At 34.0% G+C, this 18,852-nt stretch overlaps 1 protein-coding gene across 1 annotated transcript; it reads right to left on the bottom strand.

The window, feature by feature from the left end:
* Positions 1 to 14,615: 14,615 nt before the first annotated feature.
* On the bottom strand, positions 14,616 to 16,110 carry LOC129884147 (uncharacterized). The gene is made up of 2 exons (XM_055958495.1): positions 15,384 to 16,110; positions 14,616 to 15,071 (listed from the first exon to the last, which is right to left on the bottom strand). The coding sequence occupies exons 1-2, from the start codon at positions 16,108 to 16,110 to the stop codon at positions 15,034 to 15,036; spliced, it is 765 nt and encodes a 254-aa protein (XP_055814470.1). The 3' UTR covers positions 14,616 to 15,033.
* Between the last annotated feature and the right edge of the window lie 2,742 nt (positions 16,111 to 18,852).

Genomic DNA, 18,852 nt, shown 5'->3' with positions numbered 1-18,852 from the left:
AAAAAGGGATAGATAACTTGACAAAACTATATTTTATATCTTTTTAATAAATAAGCGTGAAATGAATTAAAACAATGCTTATTTGGGACTAAGAAAGTATTATTATGAGTATTACTCAAAAAACAATGCTTATTTGGGACTAAGAAAGTATTATTATGAGTATTACTCAAAAAAAGTTTATATATAATATTAAAAAAGAAATTAAGCCAATCTCTTTATTTTCTTCTTTCTTTTGATTTCAACTTCTTCTTTTTTCCTTTAAACATTCAAAAAGCTAAAAAGCAGAGGAAAAGGAAGTTGAACTTATAATCAACTATTGTAACGATTCGAACCGTCGTTAATTTTGATTAAAAAAAGAAATTGCAAAAAATTGACTTCACAGGGTCCCACCACCCTGCCACAGCGGGAATAAGGCCGCCAGAGTGGGAAATCGTGGGACAGAACTTAAGTCGCAAATTTTCTTATTATCTCCACCTCACCCAAGTGGGGGTTAGAGGCAAGGGTTTCTGCAAAACCCTTCAAAAAGGCTTTTCTTGAATGAAGAAGAGGAAGGAAGAGAATCTCAATTTTTGGAAGGCTTTAACCCTTGAAATTCAATCTGGTCTTGCCCATGGAACATCTGGAACCAATGATTTTAGCAGTGTTATCTCTCCGTTAATGTTTGGCGCTCAGGTAGGCTAGGCTTCTCTTTCCTCAGTAGTAAACCTATACCCACTCTGTAATATAGAGGAAAAATTAATGAGAATTCATATACTAAGCTGCGGGTCATGGGTTATGAGCAGAGATCCAATTGTGATAGGGTCAAATTAGAATGTGATCTGGGTTGAAAGGTGCCGCAGTGAATTGAGAAATTATTGATTGCGTGTTTTGTGTGCAGCTAGTTAATTTATATCGGTCATAGAATCTCGTACAGAAAAGTAAAACCAGTAGATTTTGAGGTTAGATCTATAAGGTTTGGTAGTGGAGACGTTGATTGTTTCCGAAATTATCTTAAATGTGTAATTAAGTTACTTATGATATGCCTAAACGTGTACAAATAAGGGTATCGGGTTCGTTCTTATATAAATGAGCAATTGCTGGCCTATTTTTGTGATGAACTTGTTCTTAATGGTATAAATGTTGTGAATGCTGAATGAAATTGTGAATGTGGTATGTTTATACCGGGTATCACATTCCAACAGAATATATTTGGATCGGGTGTCACGTTTCAACATGTATTTGGATCCGGTGTCACGTTCCGACACGTATTTAGATTGGATGTCACGTTCCGACACAATTTTGAATTAGGTGTCACATTCCGACATAAATATGACTGGATTGAGTCCCTTGAGAGGGCCAAGTATATGTGTGTGGATGGTCCCATAAGAGGACCTGAGGATCTATGTATTTTCATGTGATAGTAAGGTTAGCGGTAGCTGAGCCATGGACTGAGAATTATAAATGAATTCTTGAGTTGAGATGTGTTCAAATTTGAGGATTATGATCATAAATACACTTATTAGTGGGTAAATGGATGGACTCTATTAGGCGTGGATGTGAAATATATGGTATAATCGTGTTCTGTATTTATAAACTTAGAAGTTGAGGTTTCTAGTTGCCAAAAAGTGCTACTATTGTGATCTCCATTAATGAATGAGGTAGGGATTGTATCTAGAACTCAAGTGAGGAGGACAGTGTGGTTGTGAGACAGATATGCTTTATGTTGTGAGACAATTAGGCCAACTAGTAAAGGTTGAGTGAAATTATTGGAATGGTTAAGGTTACTAGGTGAGGGTCCTTAATCCACAGTTTTAAGTTGTGACTAGGATGGTAGTGGAACCGTGTTGTTTAGGGTGATGAATACCCTAAGATGGAGAATAAGGAGTGTACTTAATTGACTGGGATGTCTAAATTAAGGAAGTCTAAGTACTATGATATCTCTTACTTTTCTGTTCATATTTTATGCGGTGGGTATCAGATTGAACGATGATGCCTACCAGTACGTGTTGTTTGTACTGATACTACTCTTGCTATGTTACTTGGCATTGTATGGTTGCAGGTTCAGTTATGTTTCGTAGGTGAAGACGAATGCGATCCTTCAGCAGCTTCTATTTTTCCCTTATCTTGGTGAAAGCTGGGTCATTGGTCTTTTATTTTATTTTTGTTCTTAGTAGTTCTTGTACCTATCTAGACTAGTATCCTTGGGAGTTTTGTAGAATTGAATAAACTGATCGTTAATATAGTTTTCTTTAAAAATTTTGGTTAATTTTTCAAATTTGTTTAAAATTCCGCAACTGTTCTTATATAAGGGTTCTCCTACTTAGGGTGTATAGTGGGTGCCCGCACGACCCCGTGGATCGGGTCATGACAACTATTGAAAAACAAAGAAATATGATAAAAGATGTATAAAATAAACATTTAGCAAATTTATTATTATTTTTATTTGTTTTTTCATGGATGGGGTTAAAACAAAAGGAAAATAATAATAAATAATTAATTAATTTTGGATGTCAAGAAAAATTGAGATTCCAATAACACAGTGAATGGTCATCAATGTTAAATATCATTGCTGATAATAAACATTAATTTTAAAATTGAATATATGTATATATTAGTCTCTTTGCCAATTTATATGATATTTCTCCTTTTTCTAAGTCAATTATTTATTTTCTTGAAAATAAATATTTTTCTTAATTAATTTTTAGTATTTGATTAGTAAGGAGTAGAAAATATTATTTCAAAATATTTATATAAAATTTAGCCAAATACTATTGGGGTGGGGCAGGAGTTAGCTAGGGGTGTGAGTTATTATGTGTAGGGGTGGGATTGGATATGTTGATGGAGAAGAGTGAATTACTAATTATAAAATTTGTTTCTCTACTTTTTATTACAAAATTGGTCCTATTTTTTTTCAATTTTAAAAAACTTGTTTTAGTACAACTTTTCAATAATATATATTTAATTTTTAATAAGAAACAATAAATATCTTTTGTATAGCACATATGTCATTAATATTTAAATAAATGTCATGCGCATATATACTTGATTGGTAGGATACCTTGAAGTTGGTTAAAGCAACTATCTAAGTGGCCTGATTTTAAAATAGTACTAATTTTTAGAGGATAATGCTCATCTTGAAGTCATGTGGACCTATCAATATAGTCATAAGCTATCTAGTCAATTTGATCACCAAAATCAACCAATTATTTTGGATAAGGATATTTCAAAAATAGTAATCAAGATTCTTTGGTTAATCTTCTACTCAATCATAACAGGAGAGGATAAATTCTAACTCCACTTCTGATTTTAGGAACCTTTGTATATTGCAAAGTGAGATTGTGAGAGTGTTGTACTAGGTTAAGGAATAATCAACATGTATTATGGTGTAGTAATGAGACTGTTCTATCCTTAATCAGATGTCTTGAGTTTGAGTCCCGAGTATGGCGAAAATCCTGTTGGAAGCTCCACCTTAGAATGGCCCTTATAGTGCGCGATCAGAATTTAATCGGGGCTCCACGGACTCCGAAGACTGAATGGAAAACCAAAAAAAAAGGTAAAAAAATATATACTTTAGTTATCACCAAAGTTTTTTTCCCTCCAACTCCCACCTTTTTACTTCGTTGATGATTCGAACTCACAATTTTAGGATTAAAAATAAGGGATGTTTACGATCCAAACAACTGACTCTTGTGTATCACAAATGTAAATATTATGGGGCCAATTTTTATCAATTAAAAATAAGTGTAACAGTCTTGATTATGTATATAACAAATTTTCAATTATTTAAGAAGATGACGAAAAAGAAAGAAGAAATTGATTGATGTGTAGTGTGTATGCATGGACTTGAATAAGCATCACACATCTGGTCGGTTGCATGTGCCTAACATGCCTTTTTGTAAGCAAAAGTGGAATCTTTTGATTTAATAAAACAAACATTTTGGGTTTCTTTAAAGTTCAAGGCTTAAACGATTAGAAGTAATATGAATTAGAAAATGGAGAAAAATAAATTAGAGCAAAAATAAAATTTGAAGAAAGTTGATTTTTTTTCTTCATTGGTAACTAAATATGAATTGAGACGAAAGCTTTATAAAGCCCTTTGTAAAGATCCCGATTTTCCTAGTGATATGCGGGACAAACATCGTTCTAAATTATTCAAATTGTCAAGAAAGAGTTCCCTCGCTCGCTTGGCACGACAGAAGAAAGTTGAACATGCCTTGCCGTTTTCATACGTTTTTGAGTGAAGATGAAAACGTTTATGTGCATATATATATATATATATATATATATATATATATGGAGAGATAAATAGATAGATGCATTGTTGGCTCAGTTTAGAATTCGACAAATCATTAGTGAAGTCCATATAGTATAGTTGGCACTTGGCAACAAGTTTATGTTTTAGTTAACATCATAAAAAAACTCTTTGGACTAGGCTGGTTATGTACTACCTAGAATTCATCATATTCCAACTTGGAATTTCATTTCTTTTAAGATACAAAACAATATTATTAATAGTCAAAGAGAAATAAATATTATGGTTTTCTTTTTCTCTGTTCTTGTTGAGAGAATTTTTTAATCGAAAAGGTATTTCATAGAAAATATTTAGTTGATAAAGTCTTAATCTTTTTTTTTTCTTTCTAAAAGAACCTTTCAAGCTTTTCAAACGATAATGACCTTTTAAGATAGCTAATCATGAATTCCACTTTTGGGCCTTTTTAAAAAATAAATAAATAGATAGTGAAAATTGGATGCTCTCTTTCCATGAATTGATACTATTGTAATCATAATGGTATGCAAAGCAACTTATACAATTGTCAAGAAATCAAATTAATTTAATGCAAATTTTAAATAAGAGATAATATATAAACGTGTCCTTAACTTAATCTCAATTGATATTTATATCTTCTAACTTTGGATGTGCACAAATACTAAACAATTAAACTTGTATAAAATTGAATAAATAAACACATTCTACGTATTATTTTGCATAACAATTCACATCCTACATAGCATCTTACGTGACAATTTACGTCCTACCTATCATTCTACATGTAATTCTTGTTAACAAAACAATTCTTTGAACCTATCTCCCTTAATTGATATCCAATCTCCAAGTTTCATTTCTTTCTTTCTTCTTGAATTTATTATATTAGTAATTAATTAAACATTTTTTTGACTGATAGATTATCATTGTTTCATTCTAAATCTCTTTCCTTCCTTTTTTATTTCTTAATCAATCCTTAATATTTATTATTTGTAACGATCTGAATCGTTGTTATGTGAAAAATCACTTCATGCAAAGAAATTGAGATGACATAACGAAAATTTTATAAATTAGGCTATTTCAGACTGAGACTATTTCACCATAGCGGGCATACCTCCACTACGGCGGTGCCGCTATAACGGGATCTGACCCATTACAGCGGGCCGTTGGGGCAGACGCTTCAAAGCGCGAATTCTTTTATTCTCATTCTCCCCTTCAATGATAAAATAGACGGAGGTCATCCTAGAAATTCTCAAAAAAGTGCTCTAGGGTTGGGAACAAGGAAGAGATATCTTAGCGAAAGGAGGCTTACAACCCATGAATTTCAGGTCTGCCTCCAATGATTCGCCTTCCTAAAGTCAGAAATTACGCTAGAATTCTTCAGCGGCTGTTTGGCGCCCATGTATACTAGGTTTCTTAATCTAGTAGTTATAGACCTGTCCTCCTTGCATAATACATTGTAGATTGACGAGAGATTTCATGTCTAGGCCTTCGGGCACGAAGTCTAGATGGTTAAATGTATTGTTATTGCTACTTAGGGCAGGAATGTACTAGGTGTGTTATGATTATTATGTGACTAGCGATGGTTGTCTAGCTTTTGATTGTCAACCTTAATACTTCTTATTGAAATGATTGCTGGTTCTTGTAAGGTTTATGTGTAAGAAAATTGTTGAATTAGAGTGAGATTTTGAGACTCGTGGTAATAAAAGGGAACAAAATAAACTGGAAGAGTATTTAATTCATGGGATTAGGGAAGGAATTTCTGGGAATGAATGGGTACTCATATGGTGGTCCAATATTGGGCTGTTGATATGTAGGTATATATATCTATGTGTGTGGTCTTGTTGACTGTGAATGACTTCATGTTGATAATCTCATGCAATGAAGGCTTGTTTGATTTACTTGTGGCTTCAAGTGTGCGGTTTTTGCTTGTGCTATGTGATTTTCTGTGGATTGGGTGTCACGCCGGTATAATTGGATCGGGTACCACAACGGTACATTTGGATCGAATACCACGACGATATATTTAAATTGAGTACCATATCGATACGCTAACTATGTTTGAGATCGAATATCAAACTGGTACACTAACATTTTGGGTGTGATTTTCATGAGAGGATCATTAGTTGGTTGTTGTATTGCGATTGAGCATGCTCGTGTTTGTATAATGACTCAAAGGTAAAGGTCAATTTTTTGACTGTAAACTTTATGTTCGTTCAATATGACTACGATAAAAAAAAATGGGTGATCATACATTTTTCAAGTAAAGGTAAATTTTTTGACTGACATAAAAAACTGATCGAAATATTTTTAATAAAAAATATTTATATACAATTAACTTAAACTAATTTGAGATTGAAAGATGACGTTAATTGTTATTACATTTTTTAAAAAGAGATAAATATAGAAATAATAATAATAATAGTAATAATAATAAAAGTAACCAAAAATTGAACTCATGATAGTGCTTCTTTCTTTTTATTATCATTAAAAAAAATAAAAATAGTGGAACTGGTGATATAATAGTGTGGAACAAGTGGGATTTGGACAACATACATATTTATTTGTAATATAAAAATAATTTGTGTTGTGGATAACTCATTTTTTTGGTCAACAGAATGAAGCTGTCCATGAACTGGTTTTGATGACTTTCTCCTTACGTGGCATGTTCTTTAACGTGGCAGCTGTCTAAATATAAAGCTATATCTACAGATAGATGTATGGCCAACAAGTCATTCTGGCATAATGATGTTATACATCACAGTTAACAAACACAACAAAATATGAAAGAAGCCTCGATAAAAAAAAAACAAATTTAATAACATAGTACTAGTATTTTCTGCATTATAATAAGTGGTATTTTTTTAATTCAAAATAAATAATGTTTCACACATAATTATGAAAGTATTAATTAAAGAATTGTTTGATAGTTGATTCGAAGGAGAGTTATGTAAGTATATTAAATTTTAGGCGGAATACATCGGCAGTCTCTTAAAGTTGGCATCATTTTTTACTTAGGCACCTCAAGTACATTTTGAACACCTAAAATATGGATTGAGTTCTTTCATATGTCTTATAGATGTGTTGGATAGGAATTGTGAAAGACTTGAACCCCCCATGAACGTTTTCTTGAATTTTTCTAAAACCCTAGAATATCTTTACATACTATTAATTGATTGATGATCTTCATGACTTGAATTCTTGAACAATTACTTTTCATATGTTATTTCATAAACTGTAGCTATATATATATATATATATATATATATATATATATATATATATATATATATATATTGATTGTAAATGATTATGTATATGTATTGATTGAAATGAAAATCATGAATTGGGATAGCTAGGAATGTGAATGGCATGAAATAGGAACATAACTTATTGTTGTCATACAAGTATATCTAATTACTCTTGAAAGATGTGATTGAGACTAATTAGATAGTATGATTTGTTGAAAGGTTTAATTATGATAAAATTGATAAAATTGATAAATTGATAGGGGTCCACATGAGATTTGTCGTTATAATTAGATTGAAGTGATTGGATAAAGTTTTATGAGCATTGAGTCTTGGGAGAATTATCGAGCACTGAATTGGGTAAGAGTAAGTAATAACTCGAACCCAATAACTACGTCGCCAAACGTAGAAGAGGATTGGACCGTTAAAGTCGGATGTTTCCCTATTTCATTGTCCTGAAGTGTTAGGACTTGATTGATTGATAGACCTATGATTGGTTGATTTGTTCATACCTTGACAAAGTATGAATGGACGTGGTAACAACGTCGGTTTGTTGTACATCACTAACTCGTAGGTGATGTTTGTCGGTTAGAGAAACTCCTAAATTGAGTAGATTGTGCATGATATTATTGGTTTGATTGTGATTGTAGATGATTGAGTCGAATTGTAAAACATTGCTAAATTCTAATTTGCATATCTATTGAGTTGTGTCCTTTGACTTTATTATTGAGTTGATTGTATATGATTGGATTGGATGGTATGTGATTGAATTGTATACGATTGGATTGAATTGGATCAGATTGTATATGACTGGATTGGATCAGATTGTATATGATTGGATTGGATCAAATTTTAAATGATTGGATTGAATTGGATTGTACATGATTGGATTGGATTGTATATGATTGGGTTGGATTGGATGGTATGTGATTGGATTGTATACGATTGGATTGGATTGGATCGGATTGTATATGATTGGATTTGATCAAATTGTAAATGATTGGATTGGATTGGATTGTACATGATTGGATTGGATTGTATATGATTGGTCTATGTCTAAACTGTATTCTTACTTTAGACTTATGACACCTTGATTGAGCCTCTCTTATCTTTTTGATTTGAGATATTTGAACGAATATTATTCTATCTTGACGCATGTTTCATTCTACCATTTTACATACTCGTACATTCTACGTACTGACGCCATTTGGACTGTATTATTTCATGATGCAGAGACAGGTTTAAGAGATCATCAATAGGCACACCGTTGAGGATCTGTTCACACTCAACTTATTGGTGGATCCTCTCCTACATTCGGAGGATACCACTTGTGTTATTCTTGCGATGAGTTTAGTCTTTTCATCTTGATTTGAGGTAGCCATGAACCTGTCATTAGCACAAATTAGATAGTAATGATAGAGGCTTCATAGATTAGATAGTGATGGATCAATTGAGTATTTTATTTTCTTGAATTGTTCTTGTCAGACTATTTAATAACAAAGATTGAAGTTAGACTTGTTGGCCTATGGACTTTCTTCCTTGAGCTAGATTGTTGATTTGAGTTGCCCACTTAATCACCTCTTTATTTTAAGTCTTCTGCTGATTGAATATTTCTTGGTCTAAAAATGAGGAAGGGAGGCTGAAAATATCCCTTAAATGTTAAGGAAAATGGGCCTGACTTGACTTGGAATCAGGTTGGGCCAAACTCACTGCCCAGCTTGACCTTTTTTCCTTAAAACAGTTCAAGCTGGGCAGTGAGTTTGGCCCAACCTGATTCCAAGTCGAGTCAGGCCCATTTTCCTTAACATTTAAGGGATATTTTTAGCCTCTCTTCTTCATTTTCAGACCAAGAAATATCCAGAATATTTTAGAGAGAGAGGGAGAGAACTCCTAGGCTAAGAAAAGCCATTTTGACCAAAATCTGAGTCCCGAATTCCGAAGCTCGTGAAGACAAAAAAGTGTTGTATGTTGCATTGCCTTCAGTTTGAGCTAAAAATCAGCTAAGAAGGAGAGTGTTGACGTGCTTGCTGCATACTTAAGGTAAGATTGAGGTCCCTTTTTCCTTGTTAACAAGCTTTCTTAGAGATTTTACGGATTAGAACGGAGAAAATAACGTTATAAACTTGTTTGTTGCCTTGTTGAGATTTATGGATTATGGGCTATTTTGGTTGAATTAAATGGATGAAATTAGCTGATTATTATGTATAATGATTGTTGATATTGTTGTTGATAAGTTGCTGTTTTTGAAATTGGGAGAATAAAGTGTATGAAAATATCGTATACAAATATTATACTGGGCCGTTTTGTATGATTTTTGTGGCTGTTTTGTGATAATATTTTGGGGCTATTTTATATGATTTTTGTGGCTGTTTTATGATAATATTTTGGGACTGGTTGGTGGATGTTATGAATTGTTTTGTGGGCTAGAATATCAAGGGAGTTGCTGGCCAGAGTTTTATTTTGCGAACCCGTTTTTGGATGGGACTGCTGTTAGTATTTTTAGCATAACTACTTGTATATACCTCTGTTTTGAGTGATTCAAGATTATCTGGAAAGATATTTCATAGATATAAAACTTTCATTCATTCTCTAAAAACCACTTTTTCTTTTATCTACTCGAAAAAGGGTGATGAAGTACAGGGGAGGTGTTGCCCAGATTTTTGTTTTGAAAATCCTACATGGACTGCTGTTGGTATTTTGAGCATATCTTTTTGTAATTTTTTTTGTAGGAGTGATTCAAAATTTTATGATACCTTAATACATATATATACAACTTTCATTAAGTCCACAAAGCCTATTTCTCCCATTTACCCCTTCAAAACTGAGCAACAATACAAGACAATAGTGCTGTCCAGAATTCCTGTTTTGATAGTTTGGGCTGATTTTCATTGATTTCATGTTTAGTTTTGATATGCTGAGACTTTTAAACTTAAATAGATATTTTATTATGTATTTAAGGTGTATATGCTCTTATACAAGATAAGAGGAATTGTTTGATGAAGTGGACTTTGGTTGGTATAGCGTAGATGAATTGAACTCCTCGAGTTGTGGTAGAACCTGTTGTGTTCTAAAATGACAAGGTTTATGTATAAACTTGAACTTGGAATATTTTATTTTTTAAAATTTGAAGTATCTTGATGGGTTATTTCCTTACACTTCGTATTATATCATGGTATGATTATTATTTCAGGTATTGCAAAACTTTCGCTAAATCACCAATTGTACGAATTGCTTGATCATTTTGCATTCTTGTTGGGACTTTGTCCTTCTTATTACGGTGACTTGTCATCGATATTGACATGCCTCTCGATTCAACTCTTGCCCATCTTGACTTTGGATTTACATTTCGTCTTGACGGTGGATTTTCGTCCATTTTCGAGTACAAGTGAAAAGCCACTTTCAACATGGTTCTTGATTCTCTTGATTTTGGGTGACGACCCTCTTTGATATGGGCTTCGGTCCTTCTTGATTTTGGGGCTTCAACCCATCTTGATATTGATTGTGCTTAGTGTGATGGTATGACGTACATATTGGGCGAAATTGATTATTGGACAACTCTCTTGAATTGAATTATAAGCTTTCTTGATACTTGAGCCTTCGAATATTAGTATTGATACTTTGAAACTCTTCAAAGTTTGTATTCAATACTTTAATATATTTGTTCACTTGGGCTTACTGTTACCTTATTGAGCCACCTACGATGAACAAGGGAATTGGAGAATTTAATGGCTCCAAACCCAAAATTTATACACTACTAAGCTTTATGCTTAGCGATAGTTATTTTCTATCGTAGGTAATATGCGAGACGAGATATGAAGATGACCATTTGGATTATACTTTTTGGGATCCCTCGTGAAGATCACATCTGCATATGCATCTAATTTTTATAAATATTTTGGGGACTTGTACATGATACATGTGTGGCACTTAAGTATGAAATTTTGAAGGCTTGTGGAAACAAGACCATATGCTTGTAACTTGAACTGAGTGAGTAATTTTGCTATTTTAGAGAGTGCTTTTAACTCAAGTCATGCCATGTACTGGGTTTATATGTTGTCTTGTCATTATGCACAAAGGAAGATTATAATTTTGTGATAATTACTAGTTTGAGTTTTGTGTATTTTATGAACCCGCAATGATGTTGAATCGTAAATAAAATTTTAAAACAAAGGTTTTTTAATGTGTTGACTATTTGAGAAGGGAATTACCGTTTTAAAATGATACTCTGATATTGTATTTCATCTAAGAAATTTTTGAAGGGCGCAATGAAAAAAAAAGGAATGCTGCACTTTCAACCTTTTTTGCATGGGCCTTTTTCCGTTATTAAATATATTTGTGAATATCTTTTGGCATAAGTTTTCTCTAAACGACGTAAGTGTAAAATTAACTTTTGTTTCGTAAGTGGCATCCTCCCGAAGGGGATGCTACAAATGCCCCATAAGCACCACATGGAACAAAGTATTCTATGTAGAAGACTTACATAGGAAGAAGGGTAGTCCCTGGTAGAAGATTCTTGAGATATGTGGAGAATTTTCTTGAAAGACTTTAGAATTTCATAGATTTGCATGGAAGGTCTTTGGAATCTTCTAGCTATGTAGAGAACTCTAAGGACTTCTTTGTAAATATGTAAGGAATTGTATAAAAATTATTATTTACACTTAAGCCCTCAATAAGAAGTATAAATAGGCGGGGCCATTCATTTGTACAACCATCGAGCAAAACAAACAATCTTCCGAGCAATACAAAAGCCTTCTTTAAAATTCTCTCTTGTGTCTTTCTTCAATCTAGCGTTCCCTTAGCGATCTAGTTTTAAAAGGCTTACTTAAGCTTACAAGATCGTGAAAGAGTCGTGAGGAAGTTGTCGAGTGCCGCACGAAAGTATTAGTTGAAATCTAAGTCCGTGACATTAGCTCATAAAGACGGTTGCAGCGTAGTTCAAGAAGAGACTTGAATATTGTAGAGAACATAAGGGCTTCAAGTAAGCAAATTTCAACCGAACTTCAATTCTTGTGTAGGCATACATTGATTACTCCATATATGGGTAGTATTATTATTATACGAAATTCGCGTTGAAAAGGAAGTAAATTGCTACAATTTTTTTGGATTTGTCCGTGGTCTATTTGGACCTAAAGGGACAAAAAAATGAGTGGTCAAGGAATGATTGGCAAATATAAGTAATAATTAAGAATGGTAGTAGAATGAATGTGAATATGAGTTAAAGTATTGCTTTGTTATTAGAGGTTACTGGGTAATATATTGATTTTTGATTTCAGAATTATTTTTATGGTCATCACATTATGATTTACGTTATGATATATCGGTAAATATAATTTGTCAAATTGTGCTCAATTAAGCACTTATATTGCGAAAAGAAAAGAACTCTCAGATGTTATGCAGACAGAGTATAGAGAAGAGAGAAGAAAAACTCATTTCATTGATACTTAAAATCTGATCTTCAGTGAATACAGACCCAACTATTTATAGTTTCCATTAGTTAGTTTCTAACAAACTGGACTAGGACCACTCAATGACAGCTAATCACTAAAAGAATCTCTAACTAACTAACTAAATTCAGTTAGTTTCAATACTCCCCCTCAAGTTGGAGGGTGAAAAATGTCAAGAACTCCCAGCTTGGATAATAAGAAACTATGTTGAGTCACTCCCAATCCTTTTGTCAACAAATCTGCAAGCTGAAACTTAGTAGACACATGAACTAGATGTATAAGGTTTTCCTTTAGCTTTTCCCTAACGAAATGGCAGTCAATCTCGATGTGTTTTGTACGTTCATGAAATATGGGATTTGCAGCAATCTACATAGCTGCTTTACTATCACAATAGAGCTGTATAGGAGTTGATACTTTCACACACAAGTCCTTTAGCCAATCCAACCATCTAGATAACTTCAGCCACTGCTGCAACCATGCTGCGATATTCTACTTTAGCTGAGCTACGACTTACTGTTTGTTGCTTGTTGGACTTCCAAGAAATTAGTGAGGTCCCTAATTGCAGAATAAAGCTTGTGACGGATCTCCTTGTATTGGGACAAGCAACCCAATCTGAATCACAATGTACTACCAAATTATCTATACGACCTTTTCTTAAAAATATTCCCAACCCTGGTGATCTTTTTACATATCTTACCACCCTCAATGTAATCATCCAATGTGATTCCTTAGGATGCTGTATGAACTGGATCAGCAACTGAACAACAAAACAAATGTCTGGCCTATTCATTGTTAAATATATCAACTTCACAATAGGCTTTTAATATCTGTTCATGTCTTCAAATAGAGGATCACCCTGAGCTCCTGTACATTTATCATGCTCGACTGAGGTAAGTTTAACATTAGGTTCCAGTGGTGTGTGTAAAGGTTTGGCCCCTGCTAGTCCCACATCAGATATAAGCTTTAATGCATACTTCCTCTGATTCATCAAGATTCCATGTTGAGACCTCAAAACTTCAATCCCAAGGAAATATTTCAATTCCCCAACGTCTTTAACCTTGAACTAGCTGTGCAAGTATTTCTTTGCATCATCAATCAGCCAGTGATTGCTTCTTGTAAGTAGTATATCATTCACATCTATAAGCAACACTACAATATCATCACCACAATGCTTAGTGAATAGAGAATGATCACGTGAACACTACATATAACCTGTATCCCTTTTTGTTTTCACAATAATCTATCATGACTGCCTTTCTAGCTCTCTCTTGAATTTGTCACCTTTAGGAAGCACACTAGCAAAACAAAGTCATCCAAAAACTCTTAGATGATCAACAACCTTTGGTTGCTTCCCAAACAATAATTCATATGGTGAGTTACCATTCAACACCAGGGAGGGAAGTTTGTTTATGAGATACAACAGTTCTCACACACACCCCAGAATCTGATGGGTATTCCACTTTGAAACTTTAATGCTCTAGCCACTTCTAAAATGTGTTTATGTTTCCTCTCTACTGTCCCATTTTGTTGAGGAGTGTAGGCACAACTAGTTTGATGAATGATCCCTTCAGAATGAAATAAATCATCACATTGAAGGTTAACAAACTCTCTACCATTATCAGATCTAAATATTTTAACAGACAAACCAAACTGGTTCTTTATTAATGACAAAAAATTCTTCAGCATAATAAACATTTCATTTTTGGATTGAATCAGGCAAACCCAAGTATATCTGCTATGATCATCTACTAAGGTAACAAAGGAATGCTTCATGTCATATGTAGATTTCTTATAGGTTCCCAGACATCTAGGTGGACTAAATCAAAAGATGCTACAGCTTTGGTAGAATGAACAGGGAATTTAAGTCTATGTTGTTTAGCTAATGGATAAATGTCACAGTGATCTGTGATCATGAACTTGAAGATGTATTTTCCTAGGAAGAGATTTAATATGTTGCATAGCTGCACCAGAGGGATGTCTCAGTCTATAATGCCATAAAGTGTACGTCTTCTTCACTGCTAATGTGCTTGGTTGAATTATTAGCTGATGTATCAGTTGTGCTTGGGATGCAATCCTTGAGTATGTATAAGCCTTCCCTTTACCTACCAATCCCCATGGCCTTGCCATTGGAGAGTGCTTGAAAGATGCAAAAAATCAGGGAGGAAAGTAACAGCACAAAATAATTCTCTGGTTAGTTTGGAAACTAAGAGTAAATTGAATTTAATCTTGGGAACATGCAGCACATTGTGTATAGCTTGATCTTCTATAACTAGTGTCTTCCCTTCACTGCTGATTGTAACATATCACCTGTTGGAACTTGGACTTTGCAATCACTTTGTAAGTTTCTAAGAGAAGCAAGGAGTTCCTTGAATGGAGTTATGTGGTGTGTAGCACCTGTGTCAATTATCCACTCTTGTACGAATGCACTTGGTAATAAAGAAGTGATACCTGCTAGATTAGAAGAGTATTCAGGTGTGTCTTTCTTCCCAAGCATATCCAGCATTTGATCATATTGTTGGTCACTGAAGAAATAGCCCTTAGATGATGATGGCTCTGCTGTGTGAGATGTATTAGCTTGAGGTTTGGTCCCTGATGAATCTCCTCTAGTAGCAGGTCTAGGAGGTCTATATCCACCTGAGTTTTGTTGAAATCCACCGTGAGGTCTATATCCAGCATTATGATTTTGATTGTTCCCAAATAAGTTGGAGCCATCATTTTGAACACCTCTATTAGATCTAGAAGTTCCCGCTCCATCATTGTTATTGTCCCTCTTTTTACTCTGAAAACTAGGAGGATAACCAACCAATCGATAACAATTGTCCTTTTTGTGGTTTCTATATCCACAATATTCACAAAACAGATCAAATCTCTGAGGAGTGCTTGAAGTGTCCAATTCCTTCTTAAAAGGTGGCCTATAAGACTCTGATTTCCCAGCTAGCAGTGTTACTGCATCCTTCTTGTCATCAACAACATCTAAGGCCCTTTGGCTCTCTTCTTGTGACACTATGGCATACGCTTCATTAACTATAATAATTGGACTCCTAGCTAGAATGCTACTTCGAATTTGATTATAACTTTCATTCAAGCCCATGAGAAACTGTAACAAACGTTGAGATCTTAAATGTTCCAAGTAAGGCCGTGACTCCCTACAGTCACACTGATGTAAAGGTGCCATGATGTGTAATTTATGCCATGAATCTTTCAATTTTGAATAATGTGGTTTCAGGATCCATACCTTGCCCTAAAGTCACAATTTCAGTCCAGAGATGGTAGACTCTCGTCAGATTTGATCGATCAAAATGCTCTTTAAAATCGATCTAAACTTGCTTAGCGTGTGATGCATATAGAATGGTTGGCATTAACTCAGCTGCAACAGTACAACCAACCCATGAAAGCAAATCACATTGCACTTTTCCCACAATTCAGCTAATTCTCCCTTGTAGTGATGCTTCGCACATGTTCCATTGATGAATCCAAACTTGACTTTTCCTCTAAGTGCAAGCTTCATCGATCGACTCCACAGTGTATAATTCTCCGGTCTTGTAAGTTTGATTGGATAATGACTGCTCCAGGCGTATCCAAAGCTTGAAGAAACAACGTATGATGATGATCAACCATAACAACGGGTACTTCTGCAGATGCATTTTCTTCCTGGACTGCCATGGCGATTTTATGATTTTCCAAAATAGAACTCAAAATTCACAGTGAATCACAATGAAAAACAATGACCGAAGCTCTGATACCATGTCAAATTGTACTCAATTAAGCTCTTACATTGCGGAAAGAAAAAAACCCTCAGATGCTATGCATACAGAGTATAGAGAAGAGGGAAGGAGAACTCAATTCATTGATGCTTAAAATTTGATCTTCACGGAATACAAACCCAACTATTTTACAGTTGCCATTAGTTAGTTTCTAACAAACTGGACTAGGACTACTTAATGACAACTAATCAACTAACAGAATCTCTAACTAACTAACTAATTTCAGTTAGTTTCAATATAATTAAATATTAGGTGTATTGTATTATATGAATATCTAGATTTATGGAATTTGGAGAAAATGAAACTTACCCTAGACTTGAAATATGAGAGTTGACATATTAATTGGCATCACGATTATGAACTTGATTATAGATTTGTGTCTACGATTTATGAGTGATTTAGTTTTACTAAAATTCTGATTTGGTTCTTGTGGGTTTGGATTCAACTTTTTGGGTGATTTTGGGGTATGAGATAAAAATATAGCAATACGGATGTCTATAGGGTCGCTTACTTATAAATAATGCATATTTGTTAGGTTAAGAACGTTTTGAAGCTTTTCGAAAGGAGGAGATGAAATTTTGAGGATTTGTGACACGTGTTCGGCATTCGAGGTATGTTAAGATTTCTTAAACTACGTTTAGGGAAATTTTTCTAATAAAAGATTGAAAATGGAATAGATGATGGTGTGACAGGCATTAGTACGAGTACCACTGTGTTATAAAAGGAAATTTTATTACTATGAAATGACAGATTGTAATTCAAAAATTCCAAAGTAAGTGGACATTAGCTGATGTATTATTGACTTGGTTTCTTTTGTGTGGTTGTGTTTCTTTGTTGAATCTGTATATTTGTGATAGTTGAGGTGATTATATGTTATGCCGACATTTGATTGAGATGCATCATCATCCCCTATTTTGTTTGATATTATATTGTGTACATGTATTGACATGGGATTGAGTATGAGTAAGGGCCTGCCACGTGGAGATCGTTAGTGTTGAGATTGTTTTATGATTATGAGTTAGGAACGTGGAGATCGTCCGTGCTGGGGATGATTTGATTTTTATGATAATGTGTTAAGATCATCAGCACAGGCACGTGGAGATCGTCCTTGTTGGTATGTGGATCTCGCGAGTCCCCCAAGCGTCATAAACTCTTAAAGAATTTTTGAGAAGTATTTTGTATATACAATTGAGAGATTATTTGTCATTTGAAGCTTATCATCTCATGGTGTTGCATTGCATCTCATCATAGCCTTCAATCTTATGTGATTATGTGCTTCATTGGTGTTTGGACATTACGTGACAATATACTCCCTACTTTGGTGAAACCTGATTGACTAGTATAATGCAAACTTGTAAAATTAGAGAATGATTTCTTATTTACTCTTGTCGCTACTTCTTTGTTGTCGGTCTATGAGACATATTGAGTACATGAGTTTCGTACTCATACTATACTTGTTGCACTCTTTTGTGGTGCAAATTCGATTTCGAATATGAGTGCATCTCATGGAACTTTCTAAATTCGAGCTTGAGTTATCTTGGAGTTATGGTGAGCTGCTTGGCTGTTCTGTGGCCCCCACCTCCCCTAATGTCTTATTCATTCTGTTATAATAGTATTCCGATAGAATATTTCTTATGTCTAGACTTGTCATTTCGTTTTAGATTTGCATCATATCTTAGAAGCTTTTGTACTTATGACACTAAATCTTGAGTGATATTTCGGGTTTTCCGCATTTTCATGCTTGTAAAAGACTTGGTATTCAAGATAATTCTCTTGTCACATATTCTTCATTCATATATTAAATTGAATAGGTAAAATTAGTAGATTGACTTACCTATCGGTTGGGAAGATAGGTGCTATCACGATTTCTATTTTTGGGTCGTGACAACCTCGAATAAACCAACACTTCAGTGTCCCAACACAATTTTAACTAATCGCCTTCATCTCAATCTCTTATTAGCTAGGATCGAACGTATAATTTTGTATATATTCCACTCTACTCAGGTTATTATCCTTCTAATGCTAAATAATTAATTTTTGTAAAGGAAATTAATGTTTCTCTAATAGTAGAAGTTCTCAACATCTGACGTATCCTTGCACAAACATACAAATTTGTATATTCAGAGTTTTAGAAAACTGGAAAACTTGAACAG

Source organism: Solanum dulcamara, chromosome 4 (genome assembly GCF_947179165.1).
Source record: "Solanum dulcamara chromosome 4, daSolDulc1.2, whole genome shotgun sequence".
Classification (NCBI taxonomy): domain Eukaryota; kingdom Viridiplantae; phylum Streptophyta; class Magnoliopsida; order Solanales; family Solanaceae; genus Solanum; species Solanum dulcamara.
The sequence above is the reverse complement of the archived record's forward strand: the minus strand, read 5'-3'. Positions and strand labels throughout refer to the sequence as shown.